Here is an 18,711-nt window from a genome sequence, read left to right on the forward strand (position 1 = left end):
GGTCACGGAGTGGGGAATGTCTTCACTTGAAAGAGAACAAGAGAGGAGGGGAGATTAAGCAGTCACAGAGATGCTCTCAGATTCTACACTGAAGGTATGGCAGAGCAGTTTTGTTACTTAATATGAGCTGAGAGCGATCAAAAAGAAGATGAAGGCCTCAAAAGAAGAAGAAGAGTTAGGAGGTAGCAGGGAAACAAAGGTGGAAATATGAGAGGAAAGGGAAGGAACCAGAGCAGAAAAGGTGACAACAGGAGGTCACTAACAAATGAAGGAAAAGGTGAGGAAAGTTGAAACAAAGCTACAAGATCTGGATGGAGAGAGAGGTTTGAGAAGTGTAAGAAGTAAGGAAGAAAAAGGAAATATGGCAAGATAAAAACAGTCGGATGGAAGCAAAAGTCAACTGGTCCAAGCTAAAGCAGAAGAAGTGAAGAGGACGAAGCTTACAAAGGCTGTAAGACAATTTTAAGAAGAAAAGAGACTAAAATGAAAGAATTGGACACAATATAAGCTAAGAGGTTTCTAATAGATGTAGTAGGAATCGGGGATGCAGCAGCAGAGAAAGTATGAAAAGAAGCCAAAAAAAAGCTGGAAAAGAAATAATAAGGAAATAATAAGAAAAGAAATAAGAAAGAAAGCAAATAAGAGAATTGCAAGAGAGGAAGAAAAGTAAGGTTAAAGCAAAGGGAGCAGAGATAAGAAGTCCAAAATAAAGTTGTACAAAGAAAGAAGAAGAGGAAGGCTGAGTTTTTGGAAGAATAAAGCAGTGACGACAACAACATAATGAGAGGAGGAAAAGAAAGAAGAGAGGGAAAAGGGGGAAAGGGAGATGAAAGGAGATCTGACAGTGAAGGGGTGGAGAGGAAAAGACAGTGGTAGCAGATGGGAGGAAGGCATGAAATTATGAAAGAGAGGAAGATTTAGATTAAAAAAACAGAAGATAAAAGAGAGTGAATAAAGGAAGAAGGAAACGATAGAAATGATCAAATAATTGCAGGAAAATGAGTAAAATTTAAAGTTTAGATAAGGAGTCTTGTATTACAACACTGACACCCTCTGGTCACCAGCTGAATTACAGCCTGTAAAATGGGGAAATCCATTATATTTATACAGTACTTTGTGTAACTTGCTTCAAAGCATGTCCTTGCAATGGTTTGTGCAGATAAAAAGAGAAAAAATATAAGATATTATTGAATATTAAACTGTTTCATTATGAAAAAAGATATCATCTAAACTCACCCTCCTAGTGAAGTGATTTAAGGTAGTAAAAGAGGGTGAAAAGTTAGAGATTATGCACTTAATCTATTGAAACAACATGTGGCATATTTTGCACAGAAAACAATATATATTTTAAGGGGACTGACATTGTTAACATACTAACTGCAATGAGATTAAGGCCTCAAACTAATGTATCAAACTTCCTTATAACATAAACTGTTTTATGCAGTAGTTAAAATACAGCAGGGCAGCTGGATGCTACTTACCTTAGAGCAGTGGTTCTCAACTGGTCCAACATCAGGACCCACTGGTCTGTCTTACTACAGATCACGACCAAGGTTTCCAAAAAAATTTCAATAACGCATGTTTAGTTATTGAATATCTTGTAGGTTGGAGCATGATCAGGACCAGAACACCTGATATAAAAAAGAAAAAGGACAAAACTGACAGGTTTTATACCTTCTTTCCCCATCATTATGTGTGATTTCTGCCAATTTTCCATAGAACTTGTGAAATTACTTCATTATCATGGGAAAAGTTGACATCTATTGCAAGAAGAGGAGATACATTTGTTGAAATATCAATCAAACATTAAATTTCACAGTAAAAAAAGGGTAAAATAAGTTATCGATGCATCTCCAATAAGGACTTCAGGACTTTCACCATGATTTTCCCACTGAAAACTGCTCCGCGACCCACTTTGGGTCCCAACCCACCAGTTGAGAATCACTGCCTTAGAGTTCTCCTACTTCTTGCTGCTCCTTTTAATGTCTCACTGAAGTTTAAAAAAAAACAGCAGATGGCTCAGTGGAAAACTCAAAAGTTAGATTATGCACCTCATGAAATAATCTTTTAGCATCTCTTAAGGGTTTTTCCATCGACATTTTGTTTTGTGGGGTGCAGATGGTCTAGTGGTTTAAGGCTTGCCCCATGCACGCAGGTGGCTGGGGTTCAAGTCTAGCCTGTGGCTACTTCCTTGTGTGTCTTTCTCCATTCTCTCGACCCTGTTTCTGACTCGATCCACTGTCGTCTTCTCTAGGTAAAGGCATAAAAAGCCCCCCCCCAAAAAGTCTTTAAAAAAATTATTTGTTAATTGCTGTCACATTAAGAGAAGTTCACTGGACTTCAGGGGGTAATTTTGTACATGCACTTCTGTATATTTCTTAATATTCAACACTAGTTAACACTATTTCACAGTTAAAGCAAACCAAAGCTGCACAACCAACCCATAAACAGTGGTGAGGGAAACCGTCCCTTAAACAATCAGGGGCCTTGAGCAGAACCAGACTCATGTTAACAGCCATCTTCTTAAGCTAGTTTCCTTTGGAAAGAGGTAGGGAGATGTGGGGGTGGAGGACAAGCAGGGAGAGAGAGGAGGGGGATACAGAAAGAGGGACAAGAGAAACAACAAGTTCAAGACAAATTTATGGCTTTCATGACCATAAACTTATCTCCTAATGTGTAGGATAAGGCTTTAATGTCATTAATAATGGTAGGAACATGTGAAGAAAAATAACAAAAGCCATGATTGATAGAAAACAGAACAATGCAATAATAGCATTAACAGCTAAGGATGATAATGAAGTACAGAGGTGGTGTTGGTAGATGAAGCATTTGTAGATGGGCAGATCCACAGCAGAAAGCCTTCAAAATCCATGATAAGAGGAGCAGTGTGTTTGAAGTTTGCAAGAACAACCATTTAAAGTGGTTATTGTAATATTAGCATTAGCAAAAACAATGGCATTACACTCATTTAGATCACAATTCTAAAAGCTAATATTGCAAAATGAATTTATTCACATATAATTAAATTCCAAATCAAGAAACTGGTAAGAAAAAAATGCATGCAATTTATACTGCAATAAACTAAAATTAATGTTCAAAATTCATTACTTTATTTAGATTAAAATTGAGCCATAGTGACCAGCCAGTCCTTCAGATCCCTGCAGATCACATATCCAAACCCCATTATAATGACTGACATGTTTCCTGCTTGGGTGTTAAGGTTTCATTTGACAGGAAGCAATAGGAGCAGTGAGACCCTGTCAGCATCTCTGACATGTTCTGTCCAATCTGCAGGATTCATGTGCATCAGCTGTGGCCTCGACAGCACTTGAGAAGGCCTATCAGTTCGGACTGACCAAGAACAGCCACATGAGCTTCGCTTTTGATGACACCAAAGTCAGAGAGAGGTTTGTACCCAGAATGAATAATCTTTTGTTGTTTTATGTGTTTTTTTAAGCAGATACTAAAGGTATGCATAGATAACAGCTTGAACTTTCTAAGAAGTTCCTGACACTTGTCTAATTACTACAATGATTGAATAATAATTAAATTAATGATTAGATAACGACAGTAATTAACGGTAGATTAATATGAAATTTAAAACATTTGGGACTGCTGAAATATTCAGTTTTAGATTTTTTTTGTGTAAAATTATCCTTACTACAATAAATATTAACAAGACAACAAGCAGCCTATATATAGAATAGAATATATAGAATAGATATAGAAATAAATATAGAATATGTATGAATATATGTAGAATATGCGTCTTTTAGGAACACTTTAAGTCACAGGCAGGCAAGCTAACTCAGTGGATAACTTTATTCACAGTACAAATGTGTCTCACATAAAATAACAACAATAATTCACCTGAAACAAGAACAGAAGAACTCATGCATCTCAACACTCTGCCTAAGGAGATGATGGCAAACTTCATCCACAAATCCCTACGGATTTGAAACAGCAGTGGACAGCACACTGTCAAATCACTCCAACACTGAAGACTTTTCACCCAGGATGGAGTTAAAATTACACTTTGGGAGTTAAAGTCAACTTCAAAATATTTAACCCTGAGATATCAACACTCCAGTTTTTGCTGCGTTCAACACCTGTTTATGGATGTAATGTGGAATCATTCTCTCACTCTGTGCAACTGTGCAGACAACAGAGGTAGAAAAGTAAAAGAGTATTGTACTTGAGTAAAAGTTCAATTGCTCTGGTTAAAACTAACTTAAGTAGAAGTAAAAGTACTGATTTCAAAATGTACTCAAAAAAGTACAGGTATTGAAAAAACACTACTCGATTACAGTAATTTGAGTGAGTGAAATCAGTTACTTTCCACCCTTGCTCTGTGGAATGTTCAGAAATCTTATTGAATCAATGCCCTGAAGAAATCCGGCAGTCCTGCAAAGCAAAATGGGCTTCAACTCTCCAGATGTACTTAATAAAGTGGCTGATGAGAATATATGGTAATAGAGTGGTTCTTTTTGGGTAGGTTGGGCCTCATAAGTTGATTTAGGAGCTGTTTTTGGCATCATTGGAGTCAAAATCTACTTGTTTTTATGAGGAACTGAGTAAAATAAGATATTTGCATGCTTGTCCTATCAGGACGTTTGTATTGATGTGGTTTTTAAACATTTGTTTGTCCTGTCTCTTTGTTAAATCATGTTTTTTTCCATCTAATGTTTGAAATGCTATTTTTTTCTATAGGTCAATTGAATTTGATGACATTTTTGTGGTAATTTGGGTTGTTCTCACTGAGGAGGAGGTGATGGATCCTGAGATCAGTTGAGAACCACTGCTGCAAATGATATATAAACCTATGAAAATATGTTTTTTCAAAAGCTAATCTTCATATTGTATAACGATATTCACCCCTAAAGTAAAGTAGGTCAGGTTGTGAAATAAATGTGGTGGAAATAGAGCAAAATAATTGCTTTAAAAATGTCATGGAGTAAAATTAGGTAGCATCAGTGTCAGTAAAGTAAACTTCAGTAATTATACTTAGGTGAACTTGACTATTTCAGCTGTTTCTCTGCTCTATGCCTCTCACATGTTACACATTCAGCACAGCAAACTCTGACCCATGTGTGGGTGAGTTTGTGAGCATCTTGACAGCTTTTTGATCACAGATCCCACACTGTGGAGCACAGCTCTAAATAAATAAAGTGAATGAGTGATAGTTTGGACAGGATGAGATTTCTACCTACACAGCTGTGCAGCAGGTCAACATCCAGGGAAGCATCCTCAATAAATATTAAAGCAGTGAACCCACCCTGAAAACCTGGAGAGTGAGAGTAACAAAAACAACAATGTTGAAAAGATAACGAGCAACCATCAATGCAAATACACTTACAGACATCATTTCTATAGGTAGGGGATTGATTTTGTATAATAACATTTATTTCCTAGACCTTGTTTACTGTCAAATTGAAAACATAATCATATTTGACGTAAAGCTGCAATTCTTTTCCACTTCCTGACCTTTAGAAGTCGCACTATGCCAATCAAAATAAATACTGCATAATTTAAACACATATTTTCAATTTGTTTGGGATATTCAATCCGAACATAAATGAGTTTTTTACTTTGTGTTTTGACTGAAAATGCATCTTCATGCATTTAAAGCAGTCAGGAATTTTGTTGTGCAGAAATAATTGTATCTGTTGATGGGAATGTGGTTCTGCATGTAGGATATGGCGTCTCTTGTTGATGTGCTGTGAGAATCCAGATTTCAGTTGAATTGCTGTGCATTTGTCTCAGCGTTACTCATACATGGCATGGTCATAGTCACCTAAATCACCCTTCTTTCTAATTCTGATGCTCATTTAGGCCTTCTCCTAAATACAGTGGTTGCTGCCATGTGGTTAGATATTCACATTGTTGAGAAGTTGAACAGGTGTACCTAACTAAGTGGAGAGTCAGTTTATTTAATCTAACACGTTTTTTGTGTGTTTCAGGCTGATATTGGAGTTTGAGCTTAGGACGACAGAGGATTCTGGTCTTGTCCTCTACATGGCGAGAATCAACCACGCTGATTTTGTGTCCATACAGGTAAACATTCACCTGCATCTATATGTTCATAATCTCTTGGTTGTCTGAAGGCTCCATTAAGCCAATTCTTTGCATCTGTCAGCACAATATTTTGATGCTACACTATATGGACAAAGGTATTCGGCCACATGATCATTACCCCCAGCAGAGACTGTAATGGTATTTTTTTCAAATACATGTACTTTATTATGGAGTTGGCCCCTTTTTGCAGCTATAACAGCCTCTGCCCTTCTTGGGAGGCTTTCCAAAAAATTTTGGAATATTTTTGTGGGAATCTGTGCCCACTCATTCTGTGCTCAATGAAGTTGAGGTCAGGGCTCTGTGTGGGCCATGTTTTTATTGTCCTTGCTTTGTACACTGGGGCACAGTCATGTTAGTAAAACGTCTTCCCCGAACTGTTGACACAAAGTTGGAAGCACAGCATTGTCCAGAATGTCTCAGTATGCCATTAAGAATGGCCTTCGCTCTAGATAAGGGTAGTCATCCTTCCTCTTTTTTTCCTTCTGCACACCTACAATCCATGGAATCTTGATCTATCCTTTTCACTGAATTGATATCAACCTTCTCTGCTGGTTGCTCTTCTGTCATAACATCTTAACCCTGCATTTCTCTCTCTCTCTCTCTCTCTGTAGATTAAGAACGGACAGGTCTGTCTGGGTTATGACCTCGGCCATGGAAACACATCTGCTTGCGTCCCCTTCTCCATTAACGATGGAAACTGGCACAAGGTAGGACTCTTAGTCAGTCTTTTTATTCATACTTCTGTGTTTGTCAGACGTTTTGTCAATTTTGAAACAGTTTAATCACTTTGTGCATTTGTGACTTTGTTTAGGAAATACTAAACTTGGAAATAAAGTGAGATTTTAAACACTTTTGGGAGCAATGCTCTTAAAACGTTACTGACCTATGTGATGTATTTTACTGCTTACCTTTGATTATATGTGAATGTCACATTTTCTGATCCATCTGTCATTTGAAGCTTTATAATATTTATTAAATACTATTATTTTATATGTTCTTTTGGTCTTTTTCTGTAATTTTGGCAACTTTTTACAGACGTACTTCAAAGTTGATATTTCCACACAAACATCATCCTTACCATAGGCGGAGCAAGGGGGGGCTTGTGGGGCTTAAGCCCTGAATGTTTTCTCAGGCCTGCTTTCACATTAGGCCTAGTTGCTCTGCACCCGAGACCACCTCCCCAAGTGGGCCCAGTGTCCGGGCGCGGTTAGTTTGCATTTACACTTACCAGAAAGAACCGGACTTTAGGCTCAAGTGCACTTGGATCTGGCAACGGGCCCCTGGTGTGAAAGCAGCCTTGAAAGCCCTGAATCTTTCAGGTTGGTTAAAAGCCTGCTGCTTGTAAGTGTTAGATAAATGAAAATGCAAAAGAAATAAGCAGTAAACTACTACGCCTTGCTGATCACAACATAGAAATGTAATTCTTAAAGCCAAACTTTAAGAATTGTTCTGAAAATTACATACTAATATCTGTAACTCCATATGTTGCTTTTGAAGCTCTTTTTTGAATATGAATAGTTTCAACTATAAACTTTTACACCAAACTCCTATCCTACATATGCAATGTAACTTAAAAAACAAACATCAGACATTTTAGGAGGTAGAAGTGAACGTTATCAAACCTCAACATGGTGTATCATGAGTTTAGAATGATAACGACACTTTAAACCCAACTGGACTGAAGGATTTTTTTTAACTGCATAATTTTTACTCAATGTATACATTTTTGGGGGCATCTTAAATCTAAATATGTGTTTAAAATGGCATAAAAATAGTGTGTACAACTCTGTGCCAAGCAAAACAATTTCGAGGTAGTGGCCCTCTTGATCGCCCTTTGTCTGGGCTTAGCCCTGGCTATTAATCATGTCTGGCTCTGCCCATTTAGTTTTACTAAATTTTAAATAACTTTTTTTTCTCTTTATATGCACTGAAATCAGAGACATTGATGCTTTGGGACACATTCATCCCTCTCACAGTCTACCTAGAAGAATAAACCACATTCTGTATTATTAAAGAAAGCATAATATAAATGTCAAGTGAAAGAACATGGTGAACATGATTCAGGCCCAAATACAGTCTTCTTTGATAATGTGAAAAGAGTTTTCTTCTCTATTCATCCCTTTCTTTATATCTCCCACCTCTCATATTTGACTCTATTCTTTCTGATCAGGTTTAATCATCTCTCAGTATTCTGCATGTCTTTATATTCATGCCTTTCTTTCTGTCTTTCTCCTCTCAGATCCGTGTGAGTCGAGTCAAACAGAGAGGCCTACTGCTGGTCGACGGGAAATACAGTAAACAGATGACAAGCCCAAAGAAGGTGTGTTATTTTTGTTCTCCAAATGCCTCCCTCATAAATCTGACCTAGTTTTAAACTCAGCATTCTTTATTCAAGTTTTTATGCTGAATTAATAACATATCTTCTTTTTCAAGGCTGATCTGTTGGACGTGGTGGGAATTGTATATGTCGGTGGATTACCGCAAAACTACACCACCAAGAGAATAGGACCGGTAAAATAAAGCACACATACACACACTAACCTTCATCCAGTTACATTTGAATTTAAATTTGAAATCAAATTTAAACTCAAATTTATTCATTTCAACTTGTTTTGAAGGCTAGGGCTGCACAATAGGTCGTAACAAGCAATGTTATTGTAAAAAAAAAGCTTTTGCTTTTAACAATTTTTAAAGTGAATTGCAATCAAAATATGCTCAGATGAAGCTCAATCTAGCTATCAGCTAACCTGAGGTTAATCAGGGTCCACTGGGTGGATAAAAAAAATCTTGTTTTTGCTTCAGGTGGAACATGTTGCAAAACAGATATTGTGTAAAACAGAAGGAGCATTGGATTAGATCAGATTTTCCTGAAATTTTCCAGGAGACCAGGAAAGAACTGCCAAGAGGTGCTGTCAAGTCCAAATAGTTACTGCTGAAAAATCCAAAACGTTCTTTTTTAAAAATTGATGTGAAAAGTCCAATATAATATTACCTACAGTTTCTGGGAAAATGTCCTCAGAATTGACCCAAAAATTGAGGAGAAATTACTTTAAAGACCCCAGTAAAGTGAATATACATCTGTATTTAGGTTTGTTGTGTGATAGGCCACTGTGAAATGAACCCCCAAGTAAAATTTGAGTCAGAAACAACATCTCTAAGTTTAAAAAAATTCAACTTCAAAATCATGAAAAAATAGGCAGTTAAATCTACTCCAGGATGGTGTGGGTGTGTCTGTTGAGTGAGCTTAAGCCACGCCCACTCAGGAGAAATATGATCCTCTCAAATTTAAAAATTGCTACAATCTGAATGGAGGAACACACTCATGTAATTAGCCTGCCCCTTGACCTTACAGTGACTATGCTAAAGAAGAGACAAAGTTAGTTTCTGGCTTAAATCTATGTTATGATGCGTTGAATAATGATCATAGACCACTGTGGCTGATAGATTTGTCAAATTTACCTCACAATGAACAAAAAACAGCATTTAACTGAATGTTAACTTTCAATCAAGGCAGTGACATCAGCTAACAACAGACTGTACTGAGATTAACTGCTCTGTGATTTTATATCATTGTAGCTTTTGGGGGGGGGGGGGGGGGGGTTATTTCCCCATTGTGGGCTGGTGACATGTGACATCAGCAGCCCACATATTTGTCCCGCCCAAATTAAACCCAGCCAGGAAAGAGGAGAAAAACTTTCTATTGGTCTCAATGCAAAATTCAGTCACATGCAGATCTCAGTGTTTTCACATTTACAACAACCTTATTCCAACATATCTAGTGTGTTAAGACACAAATTTTGGATTTCACTTTACAAGGTCTTTAAGTTTCCTTGAAATGTTAACAAGGAAAATTCCTCAAAGATTTTAGATTGATTCACAATGAAAACTCCTATAACTTTTGTTTCCTTTCTGCTATTAAAAAACAAATTTAACTACAAGGGAAAACATTAAATGCCCTTTATAGACTCTGACAATTTTTCTTTTCTGACACACATTCACAGCTTTGCAACACATTTTTGGGTCCCAGCCCACCAGTTGAGAACCCCTACTCTAAAATGTGAACACTGTTAGTGTAAAAAAATAGAACTGATGATTGCTGAGTGCTTTCATGTTTTTTTCACTATGAATTAATTGTTCTATTGTCCTGTTTCTAGATCCTTTACAGTATTAATGGATGTATCCGTAACTTAAAGATGGTGGGAGGTCCTGTTAGCACTAAAGCTCCTGGTACAGGTAACAGATTTGTGTTATTTTTGCCATCATTTGCATCATAAATGGGTCGTTTTTTCTAATCCCTTAATTATGCTGAAAGTTTCACAATAAGCTTTGATTTTTCCCTGGGTAAGTAGCCTCTTCATCTTTTCATTTAGGTCGTACTGAAAATGTCATCGAAGACTTTAGACTGAACATGGCTGCGCCCTTCTCCAGTCACATGGTAGGAAGATGCTTTGTTGCTACGGAGGCGGGCACCTTTTTTGATGGCACGGGCTACCTGAAAGCAGGTGAGAAGAGACACAGATGAACCTTTTTCTTAGTTTTCATCTTATCCTTTCTTCTGTGCTGTTAGTATTTGGTTTTTGGTGTCTACTAACATGCTAGCAGCTATGTAACAACCACCTAACAATGACCCACAAACCTTTTATTCTACACCTAGCAAAAGCCCAGTCCAAATGGCTCTCTTTATTTTTCCTATTCTACATATATCTTTATTTAAACATGGATATTTATCTCTCTCTCCATCACCTCCAGTTTCTTCTTACAGAGTGGGTCTTGACGTGTCCATAGCACTAGAGTTCAGAACCAGTAAAACCAGTGGAGTCCTTTTGGCCGTCAGTAACCAAGCCAGCGATGGGTTGGGATTGGAGATCGTCCAGGGCAAGGTATGTCACAAACATTAAAAGAAATACATATTTGTATTTGCTTCCTTGCATTCTGGTGGACAGCTGCAGGAAAAACAGACAAATCACTCTCATGTGATTGGCTACCTGAAATACCCCCTATTAAACACATTCATCCAGTATGATCCATGCACAAAAGCATTAGCGTAGCGGAAATGTTGACAACCTTACCTCCTAAACTGCTGAAATATTCCTTATCCTCATTTCTGCATTAACTCAGAGACAAACCTTTATGAAATTAGAAAAGATTTTTAAAAATTTCCCTCCTTTCCTTTTAGCTTCTCTTCCACGTTGACAACGGAGCTGGACGAATCACAGCTGAGCACATGCCTGAAGGGGAGGGCTTCTGTGACAGCCAGTGGCACTCCGTCATCGCTAAAAAGCTTCGCCACAGGTTGGAGCTGGTGGTCGACGGGCAGACGAGCAAAGCAGAGAGCCCTAATGCTCGCTCCAACACGTGTGACACCAACGACCCCATCTATGTTGGAGGATATCCTGGTAATACATTTACTAAAACACATTTAATCAGCTATAATTTTAGATCTGTAAATATATAATGACTTTGAAATATCATCTTGGGTTCTTGATCTTTCCCTCCTCAGACGGAGTTCGTCAGGCAGCTCTGTCCAGCAGCTCTTCCTTCAGAGGTTGCATGAAGAACCTGAAGATCACAAAGGCCTCTAAGGTCATGGATGTTCAGTTCAACAAAGCTCTGGAGATCAAAGGAGTCCAGCCTCTGTCCTGTCCTGCTGTAGCTGCCTAACCAGTGCCAAAGAGCCTCTAATGTGCCGTTTCTTTAATACGGTAGTACAAATCTGCACTTAAGTTTAATGAGAAGTTTCAAGAAATAATGATCAGTTTCTTTGTAATGGAATCACACAAAGTAAATAACCTAAAGTCATTCAAATCAGTGAGATCAAGTTTTCTGCCAGATGTGATTACTGACAAAAACCTAACAGTTTATCATGTGATGATATTAATGACTGAAGAAAGAAAGACCTGAAAACATCTGTTTCATTCCTACTGGTGTGTAAGTTACCAGGTGAAGGTTTCAAAGTGCAAGAACAACACTCTTACACTCTTTTTTGCCATCAGTTTCCACTCATATGTTCAGGATGAAAACCTCACTTGGTTTACTATGAAAGCCCAAAGGGAACATCAAATTATACATTTTGTTTCTAAAAATTTGGGTTGTTTTCTCAAGATTTTGGCTTATTTATTTAATGTGTTGTCTTTGTATAACGGTGCTGGTTTTGCCATGATAATGTCAAATGTTTTCTTAAGGTCATGAGAAATTAACACATGGGATACCTCTTTTTCTGACCAAATACAAGGACTCATATTTGAGTGCTCACAGAGTACAAATATAAACACCTGTTAATAACCACTACAATTCTTAAAATTATTTTGAAAGTTTGTTCTATTATCATGTTCCTATGCCCCTCTCTTAACAAATTAGTAGTGCATATTTTGCAGTGTGTTCTATTTTTTATCATGATCATTTAAACACTTCAAAACTGCAGATAGAGCTTGAACTTTGCCTACATGCTCATCATGAGTGGCAAACATCATGCCATAAACTGATATTGAGTAAAGTACTGGTATTAAGTACAAGTGTGACTTCTTAGACTTTGGTTCAGTTCCATTTCTAACTTTAGGCTATTTTGACTTCTTTAGGAGGGCTGGATCACCCCTGAATTTCACTTGCCACCCTTAAAATAATCAAAACAGGGGCAAGAGTTCAAACTGATTTTTTTTTACATCTGGTATAAATTTTGCAAATATCTTTATTTTATAAAATGATGGAAATAGCCAAAAATCCCTGAAGTAAAAAATGAACTCTTTTTTATGAGATGATTATTTTCAGTCATGCTAAGATAATTATTTAATTTAGAGAATTCATAGTGCCCTTAAGGACAAGTTCTGCATACAGATGTTTGATTTAACAGTAAAGGGCATAAGCATAAAGATATGGAGGATTAAACACTTGGTAGAGCTTAGCACCCCTAAGGTCTGATGCTACAATCACCCCTGCTCTTAGTGCTTGTTTTCAAGGTCCTCTTAAAAAAAATCAGTTACAAACTGTAATGGCTTAAACCCATCCATCCATCCATCTTCTATACTGCTCGCGGGGGAGCTGGAGCCTATCCCAGCTGTCATTGGGTAAGAGGCAGGGTACACCCTGGACTGGTCGCCAGTCAATCGCAGGGCTGACATACAGAGCCAGACAACCAGGCACATTCACATTCACGGCCAAGTCACCAGTCAACTTCATGAGCATGTTTTTGGTGGTGGGAGAAGGCCCTGTTACAAAATGGGACCACCCTTCAAGTTCATGATGTATCATCAGTAGCCTGCAAGGTTTTTATGTAAACAGATGAGACAATGTTGCCCGAAGTTTCTACCACAATTGGATGTCCAAATGCTTTGAGAAATAGAAGGATCATAGTGCACTGAAACAACTTCAGATTAAGAGATTGGATGGTTGTTGTAATTTACAAATCATATTTACAGTTTACTAACATTTTAACATTTTTTTGATAGCCATCTTGCCCATGATTAGCAAGGCTAATATCCCTAGATGTGAATGCACAAAACAGGGGCAGGGCAAGGGGTATATTGGGACTGAGCCTTGGTACCAGCACTGATACCAGCACCGTATGGCATTGAGACAGCATGTTGGATAAGAAAGCACCCAACATTACTAACACATTATGAATTAAAATGGAATAGAATCAAATGTACTGATAAATGTCTGCTTAGGGCTTCCACAATGTACCGTCCAATGTTCTGACCACTAAATATATACTAGTGATAAAGTGTTTTAAACTGTCTCATACTGTTGTTTGTTCACGAGTGAAGTTTAAAGTATTAAGACCTGTAAACTTGATACAGGTGTTAACAGTATTAATGCTAGCAAGACTTTAAGAATATGTGATTGTGTGAACATAAAATCTAATTCAGCAAAGAGTGTAATGTGTCCTTCAGTTACACTGGACTGTTAAGAGCAATAGTGTTATAAATCATTGTTCATAAAGATCTAGTCATTACCTTGTTTCACCATTGAGAGTGCTTACATGGACTTGAGTATCTATCTAGTTTTAGTCATATTCTGGATATAATGTTGACATGCACCGAGACCAGTATCCTGGTTTCTGATCAGGTTATCTTATTGCGCAGGCGCCTTGATTTTTTATACAACAAAAAAGATGCAGATTTAGTGTGTATCCACCTCATTTCCAGCTGTGGCAGAAGAGCGCAATAACAAATATAAAACATGCCCTTCTCTTTGGTTGGTGTCAGCCTGTCAATGCCACTGCATAGGACGGACAAGGGAACAATAGGGGAAGATACACAGCCATAACTGGATAGACAGGGTCTCCTATCTAATCTTCAAGTTATATTTATTTCTCTCATTCACAAGAGGCAAAACTCTGTTTCTTTGTCGCCCAAGAAATAGGCCTTCGTGTTGCTGCTGTTTTTCTGATCTGTCAGCTAGCTGAGGCAGCATGTCAGAAGACAGGAGAAGGTGTATATTCCACAGCATCCAGTTTTCTTTCAGAGTTCTTCAGAAAGCTTACTTAGGTTTCTCAAAGCTGAGATGATGTAAAACCAAACAGCGACAGCAAAACCAAGTCCATGTAAACACACTCATGAATAATGAAGCTAGCCTTCATTTAAATCCTTTGTACCCAGGTTTTTTTCTACAAGTAACTGAAACTTTTTACACTGTTTTATACACATCTGAATCCATGAAATCTGTGTGTAATTTTGATGTACTGATTCTACAACAAACATCCTGATGAGACCAATTTTAACAGAGTTTGGGTGCAATATTCTTAACACTTGACAGGATGGGGAAGTTTGACACAATCCACAGCTTTTTAGAATTCAGTGATGTTGAAATAAAAAGTACAATGTTTCTGCAGGATGGCAGTGTACGGTGCATGGTGTGTCTTAAATACATAAGCAGCTGTTTGTAAAATATATTCTTAATAGCATCTCACAGATTGTCCTGTCCTTATTTTAACTACAGATTAATGATTAGACAAATTATGTTGACATTCAGATATGGCATCTTGGGGATGAATCACCTCAAAAATCATTTCAGTCTTTTAATCAACACATCAGCGTTCAAATACATAATTTGAGACAATGAAAAAAATTAAAGCTGCAAGCAGCGATAATTGGCCCTCGCAACCCGTTGCATGTTTAGGTGTTACGCGAAAGCGGATATGTAGCAGCCGTTGCATGCCAGCAACAAGGCGCGCTGCACCCATAGTTATGTGAGATTTGCAACACTCACGCTGTCACAGAAACAGAGGGTGATACCCGCCATTAATTTCCAGAGCTTGCCATTATTTTGGCAGTAAAAGTAATGGGAAGGAGGCATGCACCCTGAAAATTTTGAATGCAGCTCCAAATTATTACTCCAAATCACTGTATTGTCATTTTCACAGCTCTTCTTTCTGCTCTGCTTGGCTCAGCCACTGTTTCTCTGTCTCTCTCTCCTGCATGCTTGCAGCCTCACTCCCTCTCCCTCGTGTGCGCACTCACTCCACAGGCAAAGAATGATAGAGTGGCTAAAAGCATTAACTTCATCACCAACCATTGGTGATGAAGATTGACCAGAGGAGCAAAGAGAGACCTCAAGATGTGTACAAGTTTGTTTCATTATTAAAGTCAGTCCCTTTATATCTATCTATATCTCCTCTCAAGTATGAAAATGGTCTTCAGCAGCAAAGATCATCACTCATGGAGATGTGAAACTCAAGATGTGAAAATGGTCTCCAGTAGCAAAGATCATCACTCATGGAGATGTGCAACTTAAGTATGAAAACATGGTCTTCGGCAGCCAAGATCATCACTCATGGAGATGTGCAACTCAAGTATGAAAATGGGCTTCAGCAGCAAAGATTGTTGATCATAGAGATGTTCTACTCTAGAATGAAAACGGTCTCCAGCAGCAAAGATTGTGGATCGCAGAGATGTTCAACTCCAGATGTGAAAATGGTCTTCAGCAGCAAAGATCATCGCTCATGGAGATGTGCAACTCTAGTATGAAAACGGTCTCCAGCATCAAAGATTGTGGATTGTAGAGATGTTCTACTCCAGATGTGAAGTCTCAGAGAAACTGCAGCTACACTGAGCCTGTGCTTTAGCTCAGTTGGACAGGTAACTGCTCTGGAGTCATGAGGTTGTTGGTTCAAATCTTCTGTGGATTTTTGAAGCTGCAGCTGTAAATCGCTGACTCAGGAGTGAAGAGGACTGCCGTAGAGTTGGAATGTTGTGGGTTTAATTCTTGGTTCATTTTTAAGTCCAGTCCCCAAAAGAAGAGATCAGATCCTCTGAGAAACACAAACAGGTATATGCCTTAGTGGATAAGTGAAAAAGCCAACTGACTATGAATCGGGAGTTTACAGGTTCAAGTCTTATCATGGGTTCATCTCTTTTAAAAGTCTGAGTCCAAATATAGACTTCAGGAGACGTGGACAGGAATTGGCCTTTCAAATCTAACCAATTTCTTTTAGTTTTCAAGATTGAGATGTGCAACACAAGATGTGAAAATGGTCCTCAGCAGCAAAGATTATCACTCATGGAGAGGTGCAACACAAGATGTGAAAATAGTCCTCAGCAGCAAAGATTATCACTCATGGAGAGGTGCAACACAAGATGTGAAAATGGTCCTCAGCAGCAAAGATTATCACTCATGGAGAGGTGCAACACAAGATGTGAAAATAGTCCTCAGCAGCAAAGATTATCACTCATGGAGAGGTGCAACACAAGATGTGAAAATGGTCTCAGCAGCAAAGATTATCACTCATGGATAGGTGCAACACAAGATGTGAAAATGGTCTTCATTAGCAAAGATTATCACTCATGGAGAGGTGCAACTCAAGTATGAAAATGGGCTTCAGCAGCAAAGATTGTTGATCATAGAGATGTTCAACTCCAGATGTGAAAATGGTCTTCAGCAGCAAAGATCATCGCTCATGGAGATGTGCAACTCTAGTATGAAAATAGTCTCCAGCAGCAAAGATTGTGGATTGTAGAGATGTTCTACTCCAGATGTGAAGTCTCAGAGAAACTGCAGCTACACTGAGCCTGTGCTTTAGCTCAGTTGGACAGGTAACTGCTCTGGAGTCATGAGGTTGTTGGTTCAAATCTTCTGTGGATTTTTGAAGCTGCAGCTGTAAATCGCTGACTCAGGAGTGAAGAGGACTGCCGTAGAGTTGAAAGGGTTGTGGGTTTGATTCTTGGTTCTTTTTTAAGTCCAGTCCCCAAAAGCAGAGATCAGATCCTCTGAGAAATATGAACAGGGGTGTATTCCAGTGGATTAATGGAAAAGCCAACTGACTGTGAATCAGGAGTTTATAGGTTCAAATCTTACCATGGGTTCATCTACTTTAAAAGTCTGAGTCCAAATCTAGACTTCAGGAGAGCTGGACGGGAGTTGGCCTTTCAAATTTAACCAGTGTCTTTAAGTTTTCAAGATTTGAGTCCAAATAAAGAAGGAAAAGCCCCTCTGAGGCTCTGCTGCATGTCTGGATCTATAGCCTAAAGAGATAGTGGACTGACTCAGAGTCAGGAGGTTCAAGGTTCAACTCCCATCTTGGTCTCAGTGAATTTTAAAGCCACATCCTAAACAAAGAGGATAAATGCGCCAGGAGAAGAGACAGCAGTGTGAAAGGTATGGCGGCGGTGGCACAGAGGACTGGACTAGACCAGTTCTGCACAGGGATGCTGGGGTTCAAACCCCGCTGTGGCCGGTACCTGGATCAAGGTATGCCTGATGGAGTAGGGGGGGCGTGGTGCGGCGCTCCCCTGGGGAGCCATCAAAGATGTAAGTAGGGGGTTATGCAACAAAAACACAGACACAGCCGGAGTTTTACAGGATGGAGTCTTTATTTGCATGCATGGGTGATCACCGAGCCCCTCATGGGGACTTCATCTCTTCCACTGTAGAAACAGGAAATACTTACCACGCTCTCCTCCAGGGTCAGGGTACCAAAGTATCATTTATTTTGAATGGGCATTTGAACATATGGAAATCAAGAAAACGGAAAACTTCACTCGTTTTTTGATTTGTCTCCAGAATCGAAAAACGAGTGAAGTTGTCCATTTTCTTGATTTCCGTACGTTCAAATGCCCTTTCAAAATAAATGATACTTTGGTACCCTGCCCCTCCAGGCTCTTCAGGTCCTCTCTGGCCTGCTCCCTCTGCTCATTCAGCAGCCTGCCAACAAAAAACACATGAACTCACATTCCACATAAATAAACATACGGATAAGTCCTTTACTCACAGGAGTTTCTGCAGCTTGGCGTCCTTCTCCTGCTCTTCAGTCTTCAGTTTGTCGTAGTCTGACATCAGCCTCTCCTGCTCCAGTAGCAGACCCTGGTTCAGACTGAGAGGAGACACTCGCTAAGCTCTGATTGGGCGCTTTTTAAAGGCAGAGTAACTGTCTGGAGAAATGTCAACAAACCACATCAACATATTCATTTTGTTCATCTGGTTTCTGGAAATTTCTCCAAACAGTTATTTGGCCTAAAAAAATGGTACAAGGCAGAACATTTCTGAAATGATAGACCTTTACATCAGTGGGTCCTAACCTTTTTTCTTTGGGGTCCCTCTACTCTAAACACTCTAAAGCCCCCCCAGGACAATCTCTGAGAAATTAAACATCATGTTTTATTGACTAAATCCCAGCGTAACAGGCCTACATAAATGAGTTCCTCA

The 18,711-nt window shown here is 38.8% G+C and overlaps 1 protein-coding gene across 10 annotated transcripts in view; it reads left to right on the plus strand.

Moving 5' to 3' along the window:
- The window catches only part of lama2 (laminin, alpha 2), a 356,517-nt gene extending 341,538 nt beyond the window's left edge, over nt 1-14,979 (plus strand). For all 10 annotated transcript variants that reach the window (XM_041805224.1, XM_041805230.1, XM_041805228.1 and 7 more), the window contains 10 exons: nt 3,295-3,407; nt 5,961-6,054; nt 6,687-6,782; nt 8,315-8,395; nt 8,509-8,586; nt 10,230-10,308; nt 10,446-10,577; nt 10,825-10,955; nt 11,252-11,471; nt 11,576-14,979. In XM_041805224.1, the coding sequence (XP_041661158.1) occupies nt 3,295-3,407; nt 5,961-6,054; nt 6,687-6,782; nt 8,315-8,395; nt 8,509-8,586; nt 10,230-10,308; nt 10,446-10,577; nt 10,825-10,955; nt 11,252-11,471; nt 11,576-11,736 (1,185 nt within the window). In that variant the 3' untranslated portion in view covers nt 11,737-14,979. The remainder of the gene's footprint in view (nt 1-3,294; nt 3,408-5,960; nt 6,055-6,686; nt 6,783-8,314; nt 8,396-8,508; nt 8,587-10,229; nt 10,309-10,445; nt 10,578-10,824; nt 10,956-11,251; nt 11,472-11,575) is intronic.
- Nucleotides 14,980-18,711: the final 3,732 nt, after the last annotated feature.

Source organism: Cheilinus undulatus, linkage group 14 (assembly GCF_018320785.1).
Source record: "Cheilinus undulatus linkage group 14, ASM1832078v1, whole genome shotgun sequence".
In the NCBI taxonomy this organism is placed as follows: Eukaryota; Metazoa; Chordata; class Actinopteri; order Labriformes; family Labridae; genus Cheilinus; species Cheilinus undulatus.